Source organism: Trachypithecus francoisi, unplaced genomic scaffold (assembly GCF_009764315.1).
Source record: "Trachypithecus francoisi isolate TF-2019V2 unplaced genomic scaffold, Tfra_2.0 Lachesis_group5, whole genome shotgun sequence".
NCBI classification, from domain to species: domain Eukaryota; kingdom Metazoa; phylum Chordata; class Mammalia; order Primates; family Cercopithecidae; genus Trachypithecus; species Trachypithecus francoisi.
Genome location: NW_022681470.1, coordinates 63,024,171 through 63,048,413, shown reverse-complemented (window position 1 = coordinate 63,048,413; position 24,243 = coordinate 63,024,171). Strand labels below are relative to the sequence as shown.

The following is a 24,243-nucleotide window of genomic DNA, read 5'->3' as shown; positions in this document are numbered from 1 at the left end:
AAGGTTGATGGATGGTGGGCTTTGTAAATGCACTATTTAAAGTTCTGAGGGCCCAGGAGGATTACTCAGCAAAACACGTCACTGAAAACAAGGAAAACTGCAGGGTTAGGCAACAGGAAAAGAAGAACTGGTGGTGGTTGCTATTTTATTTAAAACTTTTAAAGAAGTTGTTTATTGCCAATAATTAAAGAGCTCAAAGAGAAGTCATGTAACCATGAGATTGCCAAATAGAACTCTACAACAGCTGATTAAACCTTTTTAAAATTTTCCCTGGGGAGAGACTTCACCACTGTCTCTGCTAATGGACTCCATGGTTCTCATACTTTACCTGAAAGTTCTTCCTAACATCTGATCGGAATCTTTCTTGCCGGGGCATAGGCCTGTTTTCACACCCAAGTCTTGTTTTTGTTTTTGAGGAATACACAGCCTTTATTGGGTACAGACCAGGAGTCCCTGGGTCTTGAGGATCTCTGTGTGTTTGTCAGTTTTCTTCTCCACATTCTTTTTGGCCTGTTTCCATAGACTTGTGAGCTCTATGCCTTGTTTAAGGGGGAAAAATGGCATTTCCCTACAAATTAAATGTAAGAATCTGTAGAGAACTGGACCCCATTAAAAATATCTGGAATTTGGCCGGGCGCGGTGGCTCAAGCCTGTAATCCTAGCACTTTGGGAGGCCGAGACAGGCGGATCGCAAGGTCAGGAGATCGAGACCATCCTGGCTAACATGGTGAAACCTCGTCTCTACTAAAAACTACAAAAAAACTAGCCGGGTGAGGTGGCGGCGCCTGTAGTCCCAGCTACCTGGGAGGCTGAGGCAGGAGAATGGCGTGAACCCGGGAGGCGGAGCTTGCAGTGAGCTGAGTTCCGGCCACAGCACTCCAGCCTGGGTGACAGAGCGAGACTCCGTCTCAAAAAAAAAAAAATCTGGAATTTATATGGTCACTTGATTGTATTCTGCTGGCTCAGACAGAGCAGGGTTGACAAAATACCAGAAATTGGGATTGTGGCTTTCTGGATTGACATTGACATAATCTGTGATTTCCTTTATGTTCTCATAGTCCAGGGCGGAGTCATTTTTTAGTTCTTCAGGGGCCGAAAAGATGACTTGTGTGTAATCCACATCCTCGGTGTCCTTAGGAGAAAGCAGAGATATGTGGGTCAAGATCCCTACCACGTTTGGAGGATATAAGACCCCAGGACTGAACTCTTACTCAAAGAGGTTTGCCCATGGCTTGGTGGGGAAGATCTAGGTCCAAGTAGCTGTGTCTGAGAGCAGTCCAGGGCAGTGAGGAAGAGTACCAGTGACTTTGTTCCATCTGTCTGCAGGGAATGGGATTACAGACGAGCAAGTGGAGGCAACAGGAAGATGCTGAGACTCAATTCAAGTGAGATCAGGACTCACAGCAGACTTTAGCCCAATGACTGGGGCATGGGGAGAGGGTTTCCCATCAGCACTTTCATTTTTATAGTCTGTTCAGACCCACTTTGTTTGGGTGATCCATGCTGATATGGGTTATGGGTGGAAGCCTGACTCCCCTCACCTGAACATGCTGTAATGACTCAAGAACCCCTCTTTTCTTGCTCCCACTCCATAGCTGGGGTAACCTGAGTTTTCAGCGTTTCGCAGCAGGAACCTCCAGATGGCCTATGTTGGTCTGAGATCACTGGGCACATCCATTACCTGGCAGGCGGGAGGCGAACTGCAGGAGCTGTCCGAGCTATCCGAGGATGTGTCGTTGCCATCTGGGGAGAAATAGAAACGGTTCCTCTTCCAAAGCAAGCCAGAGGGTGTTAAGAGAGGATAGAGACAATGGAAGGGAGAATTGGCTTATTATCAGATAAAGACAGAGGCAGAGCCAGCAACACAAAGTGGGGTAGGAAAGAGAGATACAGAGACCCCAAAAGAGGAAGAAGGAGAAACAGAATAGGGCAAGAGTTGGGGGAGAGAAAGTCTGCAAAAATAGGCAGGGACATGTCCAAGAGGCCAGGCACTGCCACTTCATTCAACTCCATCTAAAACTAATTTTAAAAAATACACTAGGTTGACTGTGCTTGGAAAGGGCTGTCTTCTAGAAAGAAAAGTCAGGAGGAACATGCTGGGACAATGTGGCCCAATGCAAACAGCCTCAGCCTCAGAAGTTACACCTTCTAGTCCAAAGCTGTCACTAAATCTAGGCAGATCACATCTCTTTTTGTGCCCTGGTTTTCGTCCCCCCCAAGACAAGAGGGTTGAGCAAGGGTCTCTGAGGTCCCTGCCAGCTAAACAATCCCTGATTCTAGCCAGGCTCTGGTGAAGCTTTGGGGCCAGGGGTTAGGGTAAGGCCAGTGCCTCTCCAGTTCTGCTGAAACATGCATATAAGCAGCACCCTCAGGTCCCCACAGGCAGGCACTGAGGCCATGTCTCAACTGAAAAGATAAAATCAAGAGAGAGCAAATTCAAACCAATCAAGAGATAAACCAGTGGAAGAAGTGCAATCTCTGGTGAGTGAGCCCCCATGCGGGAGTTGCCTTGTTGCCAAAGCAGTCATTTCCACTGTGAATCATGACCTATTGGCTCACTTGCAGGAGGGTGATGTAGATTTGAACCAGCAACAAGATTCACATTTATACACTCAGATACCCATGCAGATCTAAGACCATGAAGAAGGGTCCCTCTAGGGACTGTGGAGGAGCCAACTAAGGAGCCAGTCAGTAACACTGACATAGCAGCAGCCATGGTGGAGGCAGGCAGAGGCGGGTGAAATTCTAACTCCACTATTAGCTGATCATTCCGAAGAAAAGATGCCACAGCTTTACAAAGAGAAGAGCAGGGACATTTCCCAAGCCCCCTGCAATCATTTGCACACAATTAAACCCGGAGAACTTAGACCCACACAAACTCAGGAGGAACTCCCCCACGAAGTAGAATAAAACAGCTTTCTGAAAAAAGTAGGCTGGCAAGGCTGTCCTGATGTGGGTGTGAGGAATCCTCAGCCTAGAGGTTTGGGCCTGTGGGGTTGCTGCAGGGAGGTCCTGGGTGTCCAGACAGAGCAAAGTAAGCGCCGAGACAAGTTCTCCCCTCAACCCCTTACTCACTCCTGTAAAGGGGATCAGACATTGGAATGTCTCTTTCTGTCTGAGTCTCCTTCATCTCTTTGGCAGCTGGTGGATGATGGTGGGCAGGGCTGGGCCTGGGGACTTGGAGCCTGGCCGCTTTCAGTATCTGTTCACTCTGGTGGACTAGAAGGGAGAAGGGAGGAATCGAAAGTGGAAGGTGGTCAGGTGCAATAGCTCATGCCTGTAATCCCAGCAATTTGGGAGGCTGAGGTGGGTGGATTACTTGAAGTCAGAAGTTCAAGACCAGCCTCGTCAACATGGAAACCCCATCTCTACTAAAAATACAAAATTAGCCGGGCATGGTGATGTGTGCCTGTAATACCAGCCACTAGAGAGGGAAGGCAAGAGAATCACTTGAACCCGGGAGGCAGAGGTTGCAGTGAGCCGAGATTGTGCCACTGCACTCAAGCCTGGGGGACAGAGTAAGACTCCATCTCAAAAAAAAAAACAAAAAAAAACGTGGAAGCTGCCTGGGTTGGGCATATCGGCTCTTGAACCAGTGCCTTCTGAACACTGCCCTCGATAAAGCAAACGTTTCAGAAAGATCCCTTCAAACTTCAGCACTGCTGTGCTCAAAACCCTGCCATGGTTCTGCACCTCACTTGGAAAAAGCCAAGTCCCAGCCTCAGAGGGCTCACTCCTCCCGCCCCTCTGGCTTTCTCCTGCTTCTCTCCGCCCGCTCCAGCTGCCCGGCCTATTTGCTCTTGCTACTGTGTGCCTAACACACTCCTCCTTCAGGCCTTTGCAGGTAGAGCTCACGTCTCACTCCCTGCAAGTTTATACTCAAAGGTTAGCCTCTCGGGGATGCCAACCATCCACCAAGCTGTATCTACTCCCTTGCTCCATTTTTCCTCCCTGGCACTTACCATAATCTAGCATATACATGTTTTACTTGTTTATCTTGTTTGTTGTCACATGGAATGAAAGATTCTGAGGGTAGGAATTTTTGTTTTGCTCCCTGTTGTATAGCCTAGGCCCAGAGAGTGTCTTAGATCCTCAAGAAATATCTGTTGAATGAATGAATGAACAATCGGATGAATGAAGCTCAACTTAACTAGAGAGACCCTCAAAACATCATCTTGCCTGGTCCTTTCTCTTAGCACAACCAAAGCAGCAGCATCTTGCCTTATTTTCCCTAATTGAAATGCCTTTCCAGGACTGAGCTTCACTACCTTCTATTGTATATCAGTTCAAGAATTTAATCTCTAAGTCTAGCCATATTTCCTTCTGTTGTAATTCAAGGCCATTTCTTCATGTTCAGTCCTTTGGCAGTGATGAAGAAAATTAATTAGACCCAGGTTACATGAGCACTTCCTCATAGGCATTGCAAAAGCTGTGTCTAGGCAGAAGGTCTGGGTAGTGGAAGGATGTGGATGGTCACTTCCAGCCAGAAATAGTTGGTTCAAAGGTGAGGTCAGAGTGGGGATTACCCAGTTACAGTTATGGAGTGGGGCGGGAGGTGCGGAGGGGGAAGGATTTGGCTGGTGGGTCCTCTGGTAGGTTTTTGAGTGACATTTGGGAACTCCAAAGGGGTCTTGTCCTGCTGGAGGCTCAAGAATGGTCTCTCAGAGTGACTAGGAGGGAAGAGGATGCTGAGCCAGTTACCGATTTGCCTGCTGAGCAGGTAGTTGATGACGATGAGGAGGCAGGCCTGTAGCAAGAGGGACACCACCGCAATCACTAAGCCATGCCAGACCTCCATGACCCTGTTGGGAAAGAAAAAGGGGCAAAGTCAGAGATTGCAGGGATATGAATACAACTGCAAATCTATCCCTGTCCTGGCTGGAGGCAGACATCTGGCATTGCTGCATGTCCCAGGGTAGGTCCCTTTGCCTCTCTGGACAATAAGGCTGGGGGAGCCAGGAAGGGTGGTATGTGTGCTTGGAAGCCAGCTACACCAGTTAGCTTGGTGGGATCCCTGCTCCTGCTCTTCTTGGGCCTACTCACTCTGTCAGCATGATGAGCTCCTTGCTCATAAGTTGGGGCTCAGGCACTTTCGGGAACCACCCTGGCACCTCGTCTCTCAGTAGTGCCACCGGCAGGGTGCTGGAGATCTGCAAGAGGTAAGGAGCTGGTCAGGACTCCATGGCTCTTTATACAAATTTCCCTTGGATAAACTCAGCTACTTGAAGATCAATTGTGACACATGCCCAGTTTATTCATCATACTTGCTTCAGTCTCCACTTTCCTACATGATACATTCTAGACACTTCTCCTAAGGAAATTTAATGAGTAAAGTGCACTTAACATTTTCACTCCCTTTTTTTTTTTTTTTTTTTTTTTGAAACGGAGTCTCACTCTGTCCCCCAGGCTGGAGTGCAGTGGCCGGATCTCAGCTCACTGCAAGCTCCGCCTCCCGGGTTCACGCCATTCTCCTGCCTCAGCCTCCCGCAGTAGCTGGGACTACAGGCGCCCGCTACCTCGCCCGGCTAGTTTTTGTATTTTTTAGTAGAGACGGGGTTTCACCGTGTTAGCCAGGATGGTCTTGATCTCCTGACCTCGTGATCCACCCGTCTCGGCCTCCCAAAGTGCTGGGATTACAGGAACATTTTCACTCCCAAAGATTTCTGTCTAGTTTGGTTTATAAAGGTGGATTCAGAATCCAGATATGAGTTCCTTATTTGGTATAGATTCAGCATGTGAAAGGGGTAGGTGGGGAGTGAAAAGCAGCAATGTTCTAGATGGGAGAACTCCCCTTCCTGTTTGGGCTGGAGCTCTCTCTCCATTCGTCCCTGCACCCAGTGCCAAGAAGCACCATAGGTCACCTTGTTACCAGCAGGGCTTCTGGGTTCTTTCTGTAGGAGAGCTGTGACTAGTTGCTGGTAAGGAGGGCCGCAGGGAGGCAGGAGGCAGGGACCCTGGGGACTGACCCAGACAGCGAACAAGAAAAGACTCCAGGAAATTACCTGCCTCTCACCTCCTCGGAGTCCTTAGACAAATGGATAGAAAATCCGTTATTGCCCAATGATCAGCAAACTCCACAAAGAAAGTTCAGTCAAAATTGACTTGGGCCAGGTAGGATGGCTTGCCCCTGTAATCCCAGCACTTTTGGAGGCTGAGGTGGGCAGATCACTTGAGCCTAGGAGTTCATGACCAGCCCAGGTAACATGGCGAAACCTCGTCTCTATTAAAAATATAAAAATTAGCCAGGCATGTGGCATGTGTGCCTGTGGTCCCAGCTACTGAGGAGGCTGAGGTGGGCGGATCGCTTGAACCAAGGAGGTTGAAACTTCAGTGAGCTGTGATGGTGCTACTACATTCCAGCCTGGGTGACAGAGCAAGACCCTGTCTCAAAAAAAAAAAGGGGGGGGGGGGACTTGTGCACAAAATAAAAAGTGTAGAGCCAACACACTGGAAAGAAAACACAAACATGATTGCAATAAAGCAAGACAGGGATTTTTCAGAAAAAACAATGATCTTGAAGGATTTGGTGGCTTGATTGAAAAAGGGGGAGAGCTGTATTGAAAATGTCCTGCTCATGGCCGGGCGCGGTGGCTCAAGCCTGTAATCCCAGCACTTTGGGAGGCCGAGACGGGCGGATCATGAGGTCAGGAGATCGAGACCATCCTGGCTAACACGGTGAAACCCCGTCTCTACTAAAAATACAAAAACTAGCCGGGTGAGGTGGCGGGCGCCTGTAGTCCCAGCTACTCGGGAGGCTGAGGCAGGAGAATGGCGTAAACCCGGGAGGCGGAGCTTGCAGTGAGCTGAGATCTGGCCGCTGCACTCCAGTCCGGGCGACAGAGTGAGACTCCGCCTCAAAAAAAAAAAAAAAAAAAAAGAAAATGTCCTACTCTTGTCTAATTTTGGATAAGCCTCCCCTAAGATAAATTTCAATATAGATCCTGATTTCTCAAGCCTCATCTGGGGTTCTTCAAGACCCCTGCCAGGGCAGCTGCGCAAGGAAGACTGGGCTTTATCAGAAGAGCTTTATTGTATCATGAAAGACATGAAAATTGTGGAAGGGGGCTAGAAGCTAGGCCAGTGTGTTTGAGAAAGCAACAATGTTCCACTTTTAAAGGAATTCTGGTGCTTTAGTATTTATTGTCTAATATTGAATGTCTCATTTGTCCTTAATCACAGATACGAGTCTCCCCATGAGGGGGTCGGCCAGTAGGTTGCCTGGGCTGTCTTCCAATACTACACTCAAAGCTTTTATTTTTTAAGGCTCCTCTTCTACTTTATTTATTTAAAATTACGCAACTAGCAGACATTTGTCATCAAAAAATTAAAAATATGAATGAGCATGGCCGGGCGCGGTGGCTCAAGCCTGTAATCCCAGCACTTTGGGAGGCTGAGACGGGCGGATCACGAGGTCAGGAGATCGAGACCATCCTGGCTAACATGGTGAAACCCCGTCTCTACTAAAAAAAAAATACAAAAAAACTAGCCCGGCGAGGTGGCGGGCGCCTGTAGTCCCAGCTACGGAGGCTGAGGCAGGAGAATAGCGTGAACCCGGGAGGCGGAGCTTGCAGTGAGCTGAGATCCCGCCACTGCACTCCAGCCTGGGTGACAGAGCAAGACTCCGTCTCAAAAAAAAAATAAAAAATAAAAATATGAATGAGCAACGCGTTTTAGAAAATCGCCCCAAATTGAGCCGGACACAGTGGCTCATACTTATAACCTCAGCACTTCAGGAGGCCGATGCAGGTGGATTTTTTGAGTCCAGGAGGTCAAGACCAGCCTGGGTAACATAGCAAGACCCCATCTCTACAAAACATACAAAAAAATTAGCTAGGTGTGCCTGGCACATGCCTACAGTCTCAGCTACTCAGGAGGCTGAGGTGGGAGGATCACCCGAGTCCAGGTCAAGGCTGCAATGAGCCATGATCATGCCACTGCACTCCAGTCTGGGTGACAGAGTGAGATCTGGTATCCAAAAAAAAAAAAAAAATTACCCCAATCTTTTTTTTTTTTTTTTTTTTGGGACGGAGTTTCACGTTGTTGCCCAAGCTGGAGTGCAATGACACGATCTCGGCTCACTGCAACCTCTGCCTCCCAGGTTCAAGCGATTCTCCTGCCTCAGCCCCCCAAGTAGCTGGGATTACAGGCATGCACCACCATGCCCTGCTAATTTTGTATTTTTAGTAGAGACGGGGTTTCTCCATGTTGGTCAGGCTGGTCGAACTCCCGACCTCAGGTGATCCGCCCACCTCGGCCTCCCTAAGTGTTGGGATTACAGGCGTGAGCCACCATGCCAGGCTGAAATTACCCCAAATCTTATTCCATATCCTTCCAGAAAATTGTCTAAATATTTTCACGAATGTAAGTGCAAGTATAAATGCAAATATGTGTGTATACAGAGACAATGTCTTTAAAACATGGAATCATACAGATTGTTAGCTTTTATTTTTCTCTTAATATATCGTAAACATGCTTTTTGGTCAGAAAAACCCCCATTAAAAGGCTCCAACCTGGCTATCCACAGGCCACATTTGACACCTAATTTTTGTCTGATGAAGTGCTTTAGTGATTTGAATTTGTATGTCCCTAAAATGGGATGTGATTTCTTCACTTGCTGACTAATCCCTAAAGGCATTTGAGTTTGCCACCTTTGAGTTTTACAATATAATTTCAAATTCCTACCATGATTGCCCTTGATCAGTGTTTCTCGGTAGTATCTGACATTTGGAGCCAGACAAGTCCTTATTGTCTAAAATTGTTTTGCAGACTGCAGGTCATGGAGCCTCCTGAAAGCCCCCCAGTGTAACAGGCCAGTGTAATGGCCAAAAGGACCCCAAATGACCCTACACATTTCCAAAAGCCCCCCTGAGGTAGGAGGATTTGCTCCCAGTTGAGAATCACTGAATTTGATATATGTTCCATTATTTTAAAATTAATACTTATTTTGGCCCTTTATACAAAACTAGATTACCTACACCTTCTTCCACATTTGAATATATTCTGAGCATATACTCAGAGCATATACTTTGGGAGAGCGAGGTGGAAGGATCACCGAGGCTGGGAGTTTGACAACAGCCTGGTGACAGAGTAAGACCTTGTCCCCTCTACTAGCCAAATGACACAGAGCAGCTCGTCCAAATGCAAACAGTAAATAGTATGGATGTCCAACAGTCTTAAATACTAATTTCAGTTCTGTTCCCTTCTAGATGGGAATTACTGAACTCAGGGTCTCGGTTTAATAATTTCTGTATCTATAAAATGAGAATAATAATAGCTTCCTTCTTCACAGAGTTCTTGCATGAGCTCAGTGATTCATGCTGTTTATAAAGACCTTTACACAATTCCAGGAACATAGGAGGTGTCAGCTTCAGAGCCCAAGCTAAGCCATCATATCCCCTGTGACCTGCACGTGTACAACCAGATGGCCCGAAGCAACTGAAGATCCACAGAAGAAGTGAAAATAGCCGTAACTGATGACATTCCACCATTGTGATTTGTCCCTGCCCCACCTAACTGATACGATATATTCTCCCCCTGCCCTTAAGAAGGTACTTTGTAATAGTCTCCCCCCAACTTAAGAAAGCATTTTGAACGCCTATGCCAAACCTATAAGAACTAATGATAATCCCACCACCCTTTGCTGACTCTCTTTTCGGACTCAGCCCGCCAGCACCTAGGTGAAATAAACAGCCTTGTTGCTCACACAAAGCCTGTTTGGTGGTCTCTTCACAGGGACACACACGACATTTGGTGCCTAAGACCTGGGACAGGAGGACTCCTTGAGGAGACCAGTCCCCTGTCCTCACCCTCACTCCCTAAGGAGATCCACCTATGACCTCGGGTCCTCAGACCAACCAGCCCAAGGAACATCTCACCAATTTCAAATCGGGTGAGTGATCTTTTCACTCTTCTCCAGCCTCTCTCCCTACCCTTCAATCTTCCTCTCTCACTACCCTTCATTCTCCCTGTCCTTCCAATTCCAGTTCTTTTTCCTCTCTAGTAGAGACAAAGGAGACACATTTTATCTGTGGACCCAAAACTCCAGTGCCGGTCATGGACTCGGGAAGATAGTCTTCCCTTGGTGTTTAATCACTGCAGGGGTTCCTGCCTGATTATTCACCCACATTTCATTGGTGTCTGATCACCACGGAGACACCTGCCTTGGTCATTCACCCACATGTCCTTGGTGGCAAATCAATTGCAGTGACGCCTGCTTTGGCTGCTCACCCATGTTGCAGCCCAGGGCTGCTCACCTCCCACCCCCTTCTCCGTATCTCTACCCTCTCTTTTCTCTAGGCTTGCCTCCTTCACTATGGGCAGTCTTCCACCCTCCATTCCTTCTTCTTCTCCCTTAGCCTGTGTTCTCAAAAACTTAAAACCTCTTCAACTCACACCTAACCTAAAACCTAAATGCCTTATTTTGTTCTGCAATACCGCTTGGCCCCAGTACAAACTCAACAGTAGTTCCAAGTGGCCACAGAATGGCACTTTCCGTTTGTCTGTCTTCCAAGACCTAGATAATTTTTGTCGAAAAATGGGCAAATGGTCTGAGGTGACTGACGTCCAGGCATTCTTTCACACATTGGTCCCTCCCTAGTCTTTGCTCCCAATGCGACTCATCCCAAATCTTTCTTCTTTCTCTCCTGTCTGTTCCTTCAGTCTCCACCCCAAGCTCTGAGTCCTTTGAGTCTTCCTTTTCTATGGACTCATCTGACCTCTACCCTCCTCCCCAGGCTGCTCCTTGCCAGGCTGAGCCAGGTCCCAATTATTCCTCAGCTTCTGCTCCCCCACCCTATAATCCTTTTATCACCTCCTCTCCTCACACCCAGTCCTGCTTACAGTTTTGTTCCGTGACCAGCCCTCCCCCACCTGCCCAACAATTTCCTCCTAAAGAGGTGGCTGGAGCTGAAGGTATTGTCAAGGTTAATGCTCCTTTTTCGTCATCTGACCTCTCCCAAGGCAGTTAGCATTTTGGCTCTTTTTCATCAAATATAAAAACCCAGCCCAGTTCATGGCCCATTTGGCAACAACCCTTAGACACTTTACCGCCCTAGACCCAGAGGAGCCAGAAGCCTGTCTTATTCTCAATATGCATTTTATTAACCAATCCCCTCCCGACATTAGAAAAAGCTCCAAAACTTAGATTCCGGCCCTTAAACACCACAATAGGCCTTAATTAACCTTGCCTTCAAGGTGTACAATAATAGAGAAGAGACAGCCAAGCGACAGCGCATCTCTGAGTTACAGCTACTTGCCTCTGCTGTAAGACAACCCACAACCATGTCTCCAGCATACAAAAACTTCAGAACATCCAAGCCACAGCTCCTTCAAAACTTCCTAGTGGACTTTGCTTCAAATGCCAAAAGCCTGGTCACTGGGCCTCAGAATGCCTGCAGCCCGGGATTCCTCCTAAGCTGTGCCCTGTCTGTGCAGGCCCCCACTGGAGGTCAGACTGTTCGACTCACATCGCCGCCGCTCCTAAAGCTCCTGGAGCCCAAACCCAACATTCCTTGGCCGACTCCTTGCCAGATCTCCTCGGCTTAGCAGCTGAAGACTGACACTGCCTGATCACCTCAGAAGCCCCCTGGACCATCACAGACGTGGAGCTTCAGGTAACTCTTATCGTGGAGAGTAAGTCCATCCCCTGTTTAATCGATACGGGGGCTACCCACTCCACATTACCTTCTTTTCAAGGGCCTGTTTCCCTTGCCCTCATAACTGTTGTGGGTATTGACAGCCAAGCTTCAAAACCCCTTAAAACTCTCCCACTCTGGTACCAACTTGGACAATATTCTTTTATGCACTCCTTTTTAGTTATCCCCACCTGCCCAGTTCTCTTATTAGGCTGAGACGTTTTAACCAAATTATCTGCTTCCCTGACTATTCCTGGACTACAGCCACATCTCTTTGCCACCCTTCTTCCCAACCTAAAGCCTCCTTCGCATCTTCCTCTCATATCCCCCAACCTTAAGCCACAAGTATGGGATACCTCTACTTCCTCCCTGGCAACTGATCACACGCCCATTATTATCCCATTAAAATCTAATCATCCTTACCCCACTCAACGCCAATATCTCATCCCACAGCACGCTTTAAAAGGATTAAAGCCTGTTATCGCTCGCCTATTACAGCATGGCCTTTTAAAGCCTATAAACTCTCCTTACAATTCCCACATTTTACCTGTCCAAAAACCGGACAAGCCTTACAGGTTAGTTCAGGATCTGTGCCTTATCAACCAAATTGTCTTGCCTAAGCACTCCGTGGTGCCAAAGCCATATACTCTCCTATCCTCAGAACCTCCCTCCACAACCCCTCCATAACCCATTATTCTGTTCTGGATCTCAAACATGCTTTCTTTTCTGTTCGTTTGCACCTTTCATCCCAGCCTCTTTCTGCTTTCACTTGGACTGACACTGACACCCATCAGGATGAGCAACTTACCTGGGCTGGACTGCTGCAAGGCCTCACAGACAGCCCCCATTACTTCAGTCAAGCCCAAATTTCTTCCTCATTTCTTACCTGTCTCGGCATAATTCTTCATGAAAACACATGTGCTCTCCCTGCTAACTGTGTCAGGTTAATCTCCCAAACCCCAATCTCTTCCACAAAACAACAACTTCTTTCCTTCCTAGGCATGGTTAGGTACTTCTGTCTTTGGATAACTAGTTTTATCATCCTGACTAAACCATTATATAAATTCACAAAAGCAAACCTAGCTGATCCCATAGATCCTAAATCCTTTTGCCACTCCTTTCCATTACTTAAAAGCAGCCCTAGAAGCTGCTTCCACAGTAGCTTTCCCTAACTCATCCCAACCCTTTTCATTACACACAGCCAAAGTGCAGGGCTGTGCGGTCAGAGTTCTTACACAAGAGCCAGGACCGCGCCCTGTAGCCTTTCTGTCCAAACATCTTGACCTTACTGTTTTAGGCTAGCCCTTATGTCTGCGTGTGGCAGCTGCCACTGCTTTAATAGTTTTAGAGGCCCTCAAAAATCACAAACTATGCTCAACTCACCCTGTACAGTTCTCATAACTTCCAAAATCATTTTCTTCCTCACACCTGATGCATATACTTTCTGACCCCCTCCACTACCTCTCAGCAAGCCAAACTCATTGCCTTGACTTGGGCCCTCATTCTTGCAAAGGGACTACGTGTTAATATTTATACTGACTCTAAATATGCCTTCCATATCCTACACCACCATGGTGTTATATGGGCTGAAAGATTTGAGGTTTCCTCACTATGCAAGGATCCTCCATCATTAATGCCTCTTTAATAAAAACTCTTCTCAAGTCTGCTTTACTTCCAAAGGAAGCTGGAGTCATTCACTGCAAGGGTCATCAAAAGGCATCAGATCCCATCGTTCAGGGCAATGCTTATGCTGATAAGATAGCTAAAGAAACAGCTAGCTTCCAACTTTTTTCCCTCACGGCCAGTTTTTCTCCTTCTCATCGTCACTCCCACCTACTCTCCCACTGAAACTTCCACCTATCAATCTCTTCCCACACAAGGCAAATGGTTCTTGGATCAAGGAAAATATCTCCTTCCAACCTCACAGGCCCATTCTATTCTGTCATCATTTCATAACCTCTTCCATGTAGGTTACAAGCCACTAGCCCACCTCTTAGAACCTCTCATTTCTTTTCCATCATGGAAATCTATCCTCAAGGAAATCACTTCTCAGTGTTCCATCTGCGATTCTACTACTCCTCAGGGATTGTTCAGGCCCCCTCCCTTCCCTACATATCAAGCTTGGGGATTTGCCCCCGCCCAGGACTGGCAAATTGACTTTACTCACATGCCCCGAGCCCAGAAACTAAAATACCTCTTGGTCTGGGTAGGCACTTTCACTGGATGGGTACAGGCTTTTCCCACAGGATCTGAGAAGGCCACCATGGTCATTTCTTCCCTTCTGTCGGACATAACTCCTGGGTTTGGCCTTCCTACCTCTATACAGTCTGACAATGGATCGGCCTTTACTAGTCAAATCGCCCAAGCAGTTTCTTAGGCTCTTGGTATTCAGTGGAACCTGCATACCCCTTACCATTCTCAATCTTCAGGAAAAGTAGAATGGACTAATGGTCTTTTAAAAACACACCTCACCAAGCTCAGCCTCCAACTTAAAAAGGAGGACTCTGTCAAGGATAGAGCCCCAAAACTCGCCAACCAAGTAATTACGCTGAACCCCCTTGGGCATTCTCTAATTGGATGTCCTGGGTCCTCCCAATTCTTCGTCCTTTAATACTTGTTTTTCTCCTTCTCTTATGTGGACCTTGTGTCTTCCGTTTAGTTTCTCAGTTCATCCAAAACTTTATCCAGGCCATCTCCCATCATTCTATATGACAAATGCTCCTTCTAACAACCACACAATATCACCCCTTACCACAAAATCTTCCTTCAGTTTAATCTCTCCCACTCTAGGTTCCTATGCCACCCCTAATCCTGCTCGAAGCAGCCCTGAGAAACATCGCCCATTATCTCTCCATACCACCCTCACAAATTTTCACTTCCCCAACACTGCACCACTATTTTGTTTTATTTTTCTTACTAATATAAGAAGACAGGAATGTCAGGCCTCTGAGCCCAAGCTAAGCCATCATATCCCCTGTGACATGTATACATTCCACGTGTACATCCAGATGGCCTGAAGCAACTGAAGATCCACAAAAGAAGTGAAAATAGCCTTCACTGATGACATTCCACCATTGTGATTTGTTCCTGCCCCACCTAACTGAAAAGATATAGTCTCCTCCGCCCTTAAGAAGGTACTTTGTATTCTCCCCCGCCCTTAAGAATGTATTTTGTACACCTATGCCAAACCTATAAGAACTAATGATAATCCCACCACCCTTTGCTGACTCTCTTTTCGGACTCAGCCCGCCAGCACCTAGGTGAAATAAACAGTCTTGTTGCTCACACAAAGCCTGTTTGGTGGTCTCTTCACACAGACGCGCATGACAGGAGGCACTCAGTAATTAGGTATTATTCAACCCTAAAATCCTCCACCACGATGGTGACTAGAATTATTAAAAATTGGATTGGTTGGCCGGGCGCGGTGGCTCAAGCCTGTAATCCCAGCACTTTGGGAGGCCGAGACGGGCGGATCACGAGGTCAGGAGATCGAGACCATCCTGGCTAACACGATGAAACCCCGTCTCTACTAAAAATACAAAAAAACTAGCCGGGCGAGGTGGCGGGCGCCTGTAGTCCCAGCTACTCGGGAGGCTGAGGCAGGAGAATGGCGGGAACCCGGGAGGCGGAGCTTGCAGTGAGCTGAGATCCGGCCACTGCACTCCAGTCCGGGCGACAGAGCTAGACTCTGCCTCAAAAAAAAATAAAAATAAAAATAAAAAATAAAAGATAAATAAATAAATAAAAAAAATTGGATTGGTCTACTTTAGAAAATTTAGGCAGGCCGGGCATGGTGGCTCATGCCTGTAATCCCAGCACTTTGGGAGGCCGAGGCGGGCAGATCACAAGGTCAGGAGATCGAGACCAGGGTGAAACCCCATCTCTATTTTTTTTTTTTTTTTGAGACGGAGTCTCGCTCTATCGCCCGGGCTGGAGTGCAGCCGCCGGATCTCAACTCACTGCAAGCTCCGCCTCCCGGGTTTACGCCATTCTCCTGCCTCAGCCTCCCAAGTAGCTGGGACTACAGGCGCCCGCCACCTCGCCCGGCTAGTTTTTTGTATTTTTTAGTAGAGATGGGGTTTCACCGTTTTAGCCAGGATGGTCTCGATCTCCTGACCTCGTGATCCGCCCGTCTCGGCCTCCCAAAGTGCTGGGATTACAGGCTTGAGCCACCGCGCCCGGCCGCCATCTCTATTAAAAATACAAAAAGTTAGCTGGGCGCTGTGGCGGGTGCCTGTAGTGCCAGCTACTCAGGACGCTGAGGCAGGAGAATGGAGTGAACCCGGGAGGCGGAGCTTGCAGTGAGCCGAGATTGCGCCACTGCACTCCAGCCTGGGCACAGAGTGAGACTCTGTCTCAAAAAAAAAAAAAAAAAAAATTTAGGCATTTGTTGTGAGTACAGTTTGGAGATAAGATCCAGGACAGGATGAGGTATGAAAACTATGGCAGATGTCATTATTTAAGTGGCCATGGCTCTAACCACAATGAGCAGGTTGTTCCTTGGGGTCTAATTACAGACTTCTGATCAGACAGTCAGCAGCGACATCTGCTCATTTGTGCACACGCATGGGTGTACATACACACACGCCCCAAATAACCAGGAAATGGGCAATTTAAGGTAATTATGTTATGAAAAAGCACATGGATTATGTGAGGGTTTGATATGCCTTGTTCCATCCTCGAGGTAGGGACAGTCCTGTCCTCTTACGCTGTGCTGAATTTTGGCACCCAGACCTCACACTAATGTAGTGCCCTGCCAGGCACCTCAAAACCAAACATCAGACTGGGCATGGTGGTTCATGCTTGTAATCCCAGCACTTTGGGAGAGCGAGATGGAAGGATCACTCGAGACCAGGAGTTTGAGAAGAGCCTGGGTAACAGAGTAAAACCCTGTCCCTCCTCCCCTGACTAAAAAAAACCCCACTTCGTCCCAGTGCTAACAACATTTATTCTGTTTGCTTCAGACTTGTAGTTAAGGCTGGATTCCATTTTATTAAGTTTCCCTCCTCCACTGATACAGGAGCTTTCTCATGGCCTTTTCAACAGGTGCAGCGTAACATCAGGGGGGAATAAAAAGACACCCACTTTCCTGCCAGGAACCATGCTTTCTTTGGATAGGTTTATTCTAGAAAGAATGGTTTAAAACAAGATCACAATAGAAGATGATTTCTATGAAAAATCATATGGATTGGGCCAGGCGTAGTGGTGCACACCTGTAATCCCAGCACTTTGGGAGGCTGAAGCGGGGGGGATCACGAGGTCAAGTGTTTAAGACCAGCCTGGCTAAGATGGTGAAACCCCATCTCTACTAAAAATACAAAAATTAGCCAGGCAAGGTGGCAGGTGCCTGTAATCCCAGCTACTTGAGAGGCTGAGGCAGAGAATTGCTTGAACCTGGGAGGCGGAGGTTGCAGTGAGCCAAGATCACGTCACTGCATTCCAGCCTGAGCAACAGAGTGAGACTCTGTCTGAAAAAAAAAAAAAAGAAAGAAAGAAAGAAAAGAAAAGAAAAATCATATGGATCAAAGTAATTATAATCAACATTGTCAGCTGACTTTATCCATATTTTCAAATGAAGTAGCTGTAAACTTTCTTTGCTGTCTCCATTAATTTGTTGTTTTTAACATTAGCTAAGGTGAAATGGAAAGAGAAAAAAAAGAAGGGAGAACAAAAGAAGGGGAAAGAAGGGAGCTAGGGCCTGCCTTCTCCTGGCTCTGTCACTTGCTAACAGTGTGACTTTGGACAGGGAGACGTTCCCTCTAGGCCCTGGTGAATTAGGGAGCTTGGCAAAGTACTCCTTAGGCTCTTTTCAGCCCTGAGCATCCTGCTCTTTAAAGGTTGGAGTGAAGTAAGGTGAAAAGAAAGCCAAGCTGGATGGAAATGGAAATTTTAAAAAGAAAAAAATCTTTATTTCCATTTTGTAATATCCAGCCTCCTCCACATTGCTAGACTTTCTCCCCCAGTTTAATATGCAGTTTCCAATAATGAAGAAAAGGAGGAAACACAAATAAACCAAATAAATAATATAGGGACTACTAATCTCAGAAACGGAAGGGATTAAAATTTTTCAACAAAAATGAGGTACCAAAAAAGAAGAGATTTAAAAAAATTGTTAGACTACAAAATTTTTGATGAAATCTCAGTAAAATGGATAGTTTCCTAGAAAAATATAAATTAACAAAATTGATTTTATAACTTGAGGTTACTCTAAAATGTATCTGGGAAAACATAAGAACAACCAAAAAGAGCGGAAATGTTTGAAAAGGAATTGTGGGCTGGGCGCGGTGGCTCAAGCCTGTAATCCCAGCACTTTGGAAGCCCGAGACGGGCGGATCACGAGGTCAGGAGATCGAGACCATCCTGGCTAACACAGTGAAACCCCGTCTCTACTAAAAAAAAATGCAAAAATCTAGCCGGGCGAGGTGGCGGGCGCCTGTAGTCCCAGCTACTTGGGAGGCTGAGGCAGGAGAATGGCGTAAACCTGGGAGGCAGAGCTTGCAGTGAGCTGAGATCCGGCCACTGCACTCCAGCCTGGGCGACAGATCGAGACTCCGTCTCAACAAAAAAAAAAAAAAAGAAAAGGAATTGTGGGCTGGGTGTGGTGGCTCACACCTGTAATCCCAGAACTTTGGGAGGCCGAGGAGGGTGGATCACCTGAGGTCAAGAGTTCGAGACTAGCCTGACCAATATGGTGAAACCCCATCTCTACTAAAACAATACAAAAATTAGCTGGGTGAGGTGGTGGGCATCTGTAATCCCAGCAACTCTGGAGGCCGGGGCAGGAGAATCACTTGAACCTAGGAGACGGAGATTGCAGTGAGCCAAGTTTGTGCCACAGCACTCCAGACTGGGGGATAGAGCAAGACTCCGTCTGAAAAGAAAAAAAAAAAGAAAGAAAGAGAAGAAAAGGAATTGTTGTAAGGTAGATTTCTGACTACCACTTTTTAAGAGTAGTGTAGATTTGAAAAAATGTGCTACTGTGTACAGTAAATGTTATAAGAGTAGTCCACAAAGCAAGTGGAGGAAAGGAAATCATTATTTAACAAATATTGGCCCCAAGACGATGGTTTAGCTACCTTAAGGAAAAAGAAAATAACTTAGATCCAGACCCTAGATAGCAAAATGAATTCCAAATGGATTAAGGAGGTAACTATTTTAAAATTGAGCCATTAAAATTAGAAGAAATTAGGATTGAATATTATTATATTTAAAATATTTATTAAATCCCCAGATGAGAGAAAACTTTCTCAGTTTATAGGCAATGGAAGAAATCACAAAGAAATACACGAAAAATAGATTTGGCTCTAAACTATTAGAACTTTACATGTTAACAAAATTTAGAGGCAAACAGAAAAAAAAAAAAAAAACCTGAAACAAGTAAGGCAAACCACAATTTTAAAGGTTTTGCATCTTTGGTTTATATAAATTGTTAAGAAAAATACTAGGGACCCCAAATAACAAATGGGTAAAGAGTGTAGAGCAGACAATTTGCAAACAATCCAGAACAGACCAAAGCTTTTACGCAAAAGAGCTCTGTACAGTGTCATTATAAAAGTGAAAAATGAGAAGCAATCTAAAGAAAAAAACAAAAACTGGAGAAATGAGGATTGAGGCTTCGAATGGAGGACCATGTGGTCATTTAAAATTACATTTAGGAAGAATTCATCTGGAGAAAGAAATCTGTTCTATGAAAATGTACAATGCAGTTGTATTTAGCTACATAAGATATAATCACAATTTTGTAACAAGTGAACATAAAGCTGGGCATGATGGCTCATACCTGTAATCCCAGCACTTTGGGAGGCCGAGGTGGGAGGACCACTTGAGCCCAAGAGTTAATAGAACATTGAGATGATCACCTGAATGTCTGAATTTCAATCAATCAAATATTTATCAAGTGGTCCATGCACATGGTCCTGTGTGAAATACTCTTGATGGCGTGAAGAAGAAAAGGCCATTTGCACTTTCAAGAGCTCATTTGTACTTGGAAAACCAAGACATTAATATGTGAAAAGTCAAAAAGCGGAAGAGATGAGACAGGTGAAGAATAATGAATTGTCAGAAGGGTGGTATCAATAATGCATTATAGTTCAGAGGAAAAAGAGATCCCCAAGCAGTAGAATGTTCAGGGAAGAGTCACTGAGAGGAAATTATTTGAAGGACAGGCAATGGATGGATGGAAGGAGGGGAGAAAAGCAATCTAGCTAAACGTGCCTTGCCAACCCTGGCTTTGGGGCAGCTTTAGTGGAATTGATTGTCTTCTAACAAAGTTAGATTCATATTTGACCACACGTAAATAGCATAATGTGGAAACAGCTGAGTATACTGCAAAGAGACCACACAAGTGAGTATAGGCAGCTGGTCAGGTGCAGAGACTTAGTGGCCAAATAGATTGTGTTTAGGACCTCAGCTCTGGCCCTCCTAGCTGTGAGTTGCTTTATTTTTCCAACTTTGGGGTTATATCTGTAAATGGGAATGGCACCTGTTTTGTGGGTTTTTTTTTTTTTTTTGAGACAAGGTCTTACTCTGTTGCCCAGGTTGGAGTGTCCAGTGGTACAAGCACGGCTCACTGTGGCCTCAACCTCCTGGGCTCAAGCAATCCTCCCACCTCAGCCTCCCGAGTAGTTGGGACCACAGGTGCATACCACCATGCCTGGTTAAGTTTTTAATTTCGTAGTGACAGGATCTTGCCATGTTGCCCAGGCTGGTCTCAAACTCCTGGGCTCAAGCAATCCTCCTGTCTCAGCCTCCCAAAGTGCTGGGATTATAGGTGTGAGCCACCGTGCCTGGCCTGTTTCATGTTTTTGACTCAAACATGTCTTGTGTTTACCATGTATATGCCGGTATCATAAAAAACATTTTGCATCAATTATTTAATCCTCAGAATAACGACCTTATGAGGTAGATACTATTGTTCTCCCAATTTTACATATGAGAATACAAGGTTCTAATCCCCTGTGGAGGGGACAGAATTCAGACACAGGTGGTTTGAGGCCAGAGCCTTCACCACATTGCATTCAGTATTGAAAATGCTGGCCAGGCGTGGTGGCTCACACGCGTAATCACAACAATTAGAAAGGCAGGGGTGGGAGGTTGGCTTGAGCTCAGAAGCTTGAGACAAACCTGGGCAACACAGTGAGACCCCATTCTCCACAAAAAGAAAAAAAAAAAAAGAAAATGCTTGGTAGAGAGCCTGGCATATATGGGTACCAGGGGATGATCCTTGGACCAGAACATTCAACTCAAAATTGTCTTAAATTTATAAACACACCCATTTCCATAAGGCCTTGTGAGAACACAGGGCCCACTCATGATTTTCAGGTGGGAGCAACGCAATGTACAAAACCACAAGGTCCTGGGACATCCCCGGTCCTAAACAATGCCTGTTCCTATGACTGTCAATGAGTCACTCACCAGGGAACAGAGAAGGTCAAAACGCCAGGCTGAGGGAAGGGAGGGATGGAGTCTGCCAAATATCATGGGGAAAAGGCCAACGGAGGGTTACAGGATCACCTTCATTCTCATATCAGAGAAATCTTGCCTGGATTCTCTTTGGCTCTGATCACCATGTCAGGGGCCTCACCTCATAACCCCAGGTGGTTATGAGGCTACGGCTCATCTGGAATATGGCATGAGAGCTTAGATGAACATTCCAGCTCAACAACTTTATACATTCCTTGGGTACATTATTTCCTCTCCCTGAGCCTCAGTTTCCCTGTCTATAAAATGAGAGGGGTGGGCTAAATCAATTTAGTTCCAACATTTTGTTATTTTATCATTTTTCTAAAATGGACTAAAAAGTGAGATTCAAATTAATGAGAAAGAGCAACTTTGAGCCTCAAGTAGATAAACCACATCTCCAGTCACACTTACTGCTAGGTACAAGCACTGCCAATTTCTAGCAGGGAAGCAAGTCATCCAGAGTTTCTAATTAGTAATTTTGGGGAAAGCAGTTTTGCAGGAAACTATTTGAGATAAATGCAATGTGGATGCAACTTCGTTCCAAGACTAAATCAGCAAGAACACAAAAAGTTGCAAGCTACTCAAGCAGTATTCACGGATTCATTTTGCTAGTTCCCACAAAACTCCAGATGAACTGGAAGGGGTCAAATTATTCTGTTTCATCGACTGGCCTGCTAAATTTTAGGAAAACTAGGCACCTTCCACAGATTATGCACCTTGTTGGCTGAGACTGCATATATTACACTCCACAATTCATAGCACAGTACTTAGAGACACAGAGGGGATAGGGGTGGAAAAAGCATTTCAATGTGTAACACTCTGTACACATAGCCATTAAATCAATTTCCGTATAATAAATGTTGTTTAACCTTGGGGGAGCCACTTAATGTCTCAGAGTCTCACTTTTCTCCTCTTTCAATTGGGCAGTCAAATGTCTCTTTATTTGACTTATTTTCCAGTTGAAGAAACTGAGGCAGCAAGGTGTTAAGGGACTTGACGGAATTGGTGAAAGAAAACTCTTCTGGAGAACTACAGCACAGAAGAGTGAGACTTTTCTCCATCTCTCCAACCCAGGGAGGGTGGGGAGCTCAGAATTATTAGGAGGGCTACATGAGACCATGGAAACGTCCAGTAGCATTCCTGCCTCCTTGTCAGAATTCATGGGCTTGCAACCCGTGCAGACTAGTAAGGCCCTGTGTTCACAAGGACCCCATGATTGGCCTAATGCTTTGTGCCTGTCATCTTTAAATTCATAATAATTTTTGAGTAAGAGACCCCAGATTTTCATTTTGCATTGGGTTCCACCAATTATGTGACAGATCCTACTCAAGGCATTGAATTGGGTATAATTGCCAGTGCTCATAAAATAGGTCAACACACAGAACAAGAAGCAGGATCAGGCCATCCTTGGGTACCTGATACATGCTTCCCAGCACCGCATTGTCTGAGCCCCTCCCAGGTTGGAGAGATGGAGAAAGGCCTGATCTAACTCTTCTGTAATGAAATTTTCCAGAAGAGTTTTCTTTCACTGATTCAGTGAAGTCTCTTAACACCTTGGTGCCTTGGTTTCTTCAAATGGAAAATAAGGCTCTTAATAGCACTTGCGTCTTTAGGGTTGTGAGGAATAAATGGGCCAATCTGCGAAAAACTCTTTGAACAGTCCCTGGCAGATAGTAAGCTCTATATAAGGGTCAGCTGTTTCTGTTTTGTGCTGTTATTAGCTTTTCCTTGTCTAGATGCTCACACGGCCTTTTTCTTTGATGGTACACATTCTCTGACCTCCATTCATAAAATTTTAAAACTCCCAGGCTGGCTCTCCTCCGTCCACACATACTAGTCCTTTGCTGCTCAGAATGTTTTCTCAGGGAAAACACTCCTATGGGATGTTTATGGGGGAGATATTCTCTGAGATCTGGTTCCCATTTGACCTAAAAAGGAAACTTCATAGCTGCTATTGGTGGAGCACTGTACTGGCACTAAATGTACATTGTCTGAATCCATGTAGCAACCCTGTAAGGTGGGTGTTTTATGCCCATTTTACAGATGAGGAAGCTGGAAACCGAGGCTCACAAAAGGTTAGCAGAGTGAGGATTTGGAACCGGTTTTTGCTGGACCCAAAGTCCATGTGCCTTCTGGCCAGATCCCCGATGGCTGCTGCTGCTAGTGCAGACAGATGTCTCAGGCACAAAAAATTCATGTCCATAAAGTGTAATCTTAGGCTCACTGTAAGCTGATTGCAGGCTGAATTCCACACCCTGGAATCTCAGCACATAAACAGAGAATCCTCTCTAAAACTTCGACACATACATGTTTGCAAACAAATGAACATTGCAAACTAATTTAAAATCCTGTCTCCACAGACAGTACTTACCCCAGGGCTATGAGCTCAGCCGGATCCTAGTCTGTGTTTCAGCGATGCCCTAATGGAAACATCTCCCCGACCCGACTCCAACCCCTACCCAGAAACTTCTGTGTCACTGAGGTCAGTCACAAGTGTTTCAACATTTCCAACAAGGCGGGGACACTGCCACTCAGAAGATAACAATCTCGCTCGTTGAGTACAGCAGGGCAAAGGGAGAGATGATGCCTGTCTCTTTTGGCCATGCTCTGCCCAGCTCCCTGGTACAGACAGTTTGTGTAGATGGAGATTAGTAATCTTTTTTTCTCCCTGTGGGCACCATTTAAATACCGCAAATACACACGCAGCCAGGTAGAGTGGAAAGGGCACTAAAGGAGGAGTTAAGAGGCCTGAGATCAAGTCCCAGCTCTAGCACCAATGTGTCACATGAGCTCAGACAATTTGCTTTCCCCTAAAGGGACTCATGTTCTTCCTCTATAAAATGAAGAAGTAGGTCTCAGACATCAGCAAAGATCCCTTCCAACCTAGCTCATCTCTGAATCTATATGTGATGTAGTCAAAGATTAAGTGAGTAGGGGAAGTAGGGCAATAGATAAGAAAAAATTTTTGAGGACAACTTCTTTGTCATCAAGCATCAAATGAGGCCAACCAAAAATGGCTGTTACAGTTTGTACGATAACAGCAGGAAGGGAAGGAAGGCTGATTTCAGGCTCTTTGGGGGGGGTCTAAAACCCCAAAATAGAAACTTAAGAGGAAAGAAGAATGGGAGGAGGATAAAATGACCTAGAT

At 45.9% G+C, this 24,243-nt stretch overlaps 1 protein-coding gene across 1 annotated transcript; it reads right to left on the bottom strand.

Annotated features, from left to right (window-relative positions):
* Positions 1–118: 118 nt before the first annotated feature.
* Positions 119–23,582, bottom strand: RHEX (regulator of hemoglobinization and erythroid cell expansion). The gene is made up of 7 exons (XM_033197596.1): positions 23,467–23,582; positions 5,044–5,150; positions 4,702–4,802; positions 3,076–3,219; positions 1,682–1,743; positions 925–1,132; positions 119–619 (listed from the first exon to the last, which is right to left on the bottom strand). Exons 2-6 carry the CDS (start codon positions 5,070–5,072, stop codon positions 932–934), a joined length of 537 nt encoding a protein of 178 aa, XP_033053487.1. The 5' UTR covers positions 5,073–5,150; positions 23,467–23,582; the 3' UTR covers positions 119–619; positions 925–931.
* Between the last annotated feature and the right edge of the window lie 661 nt (positions 23,583–24,243).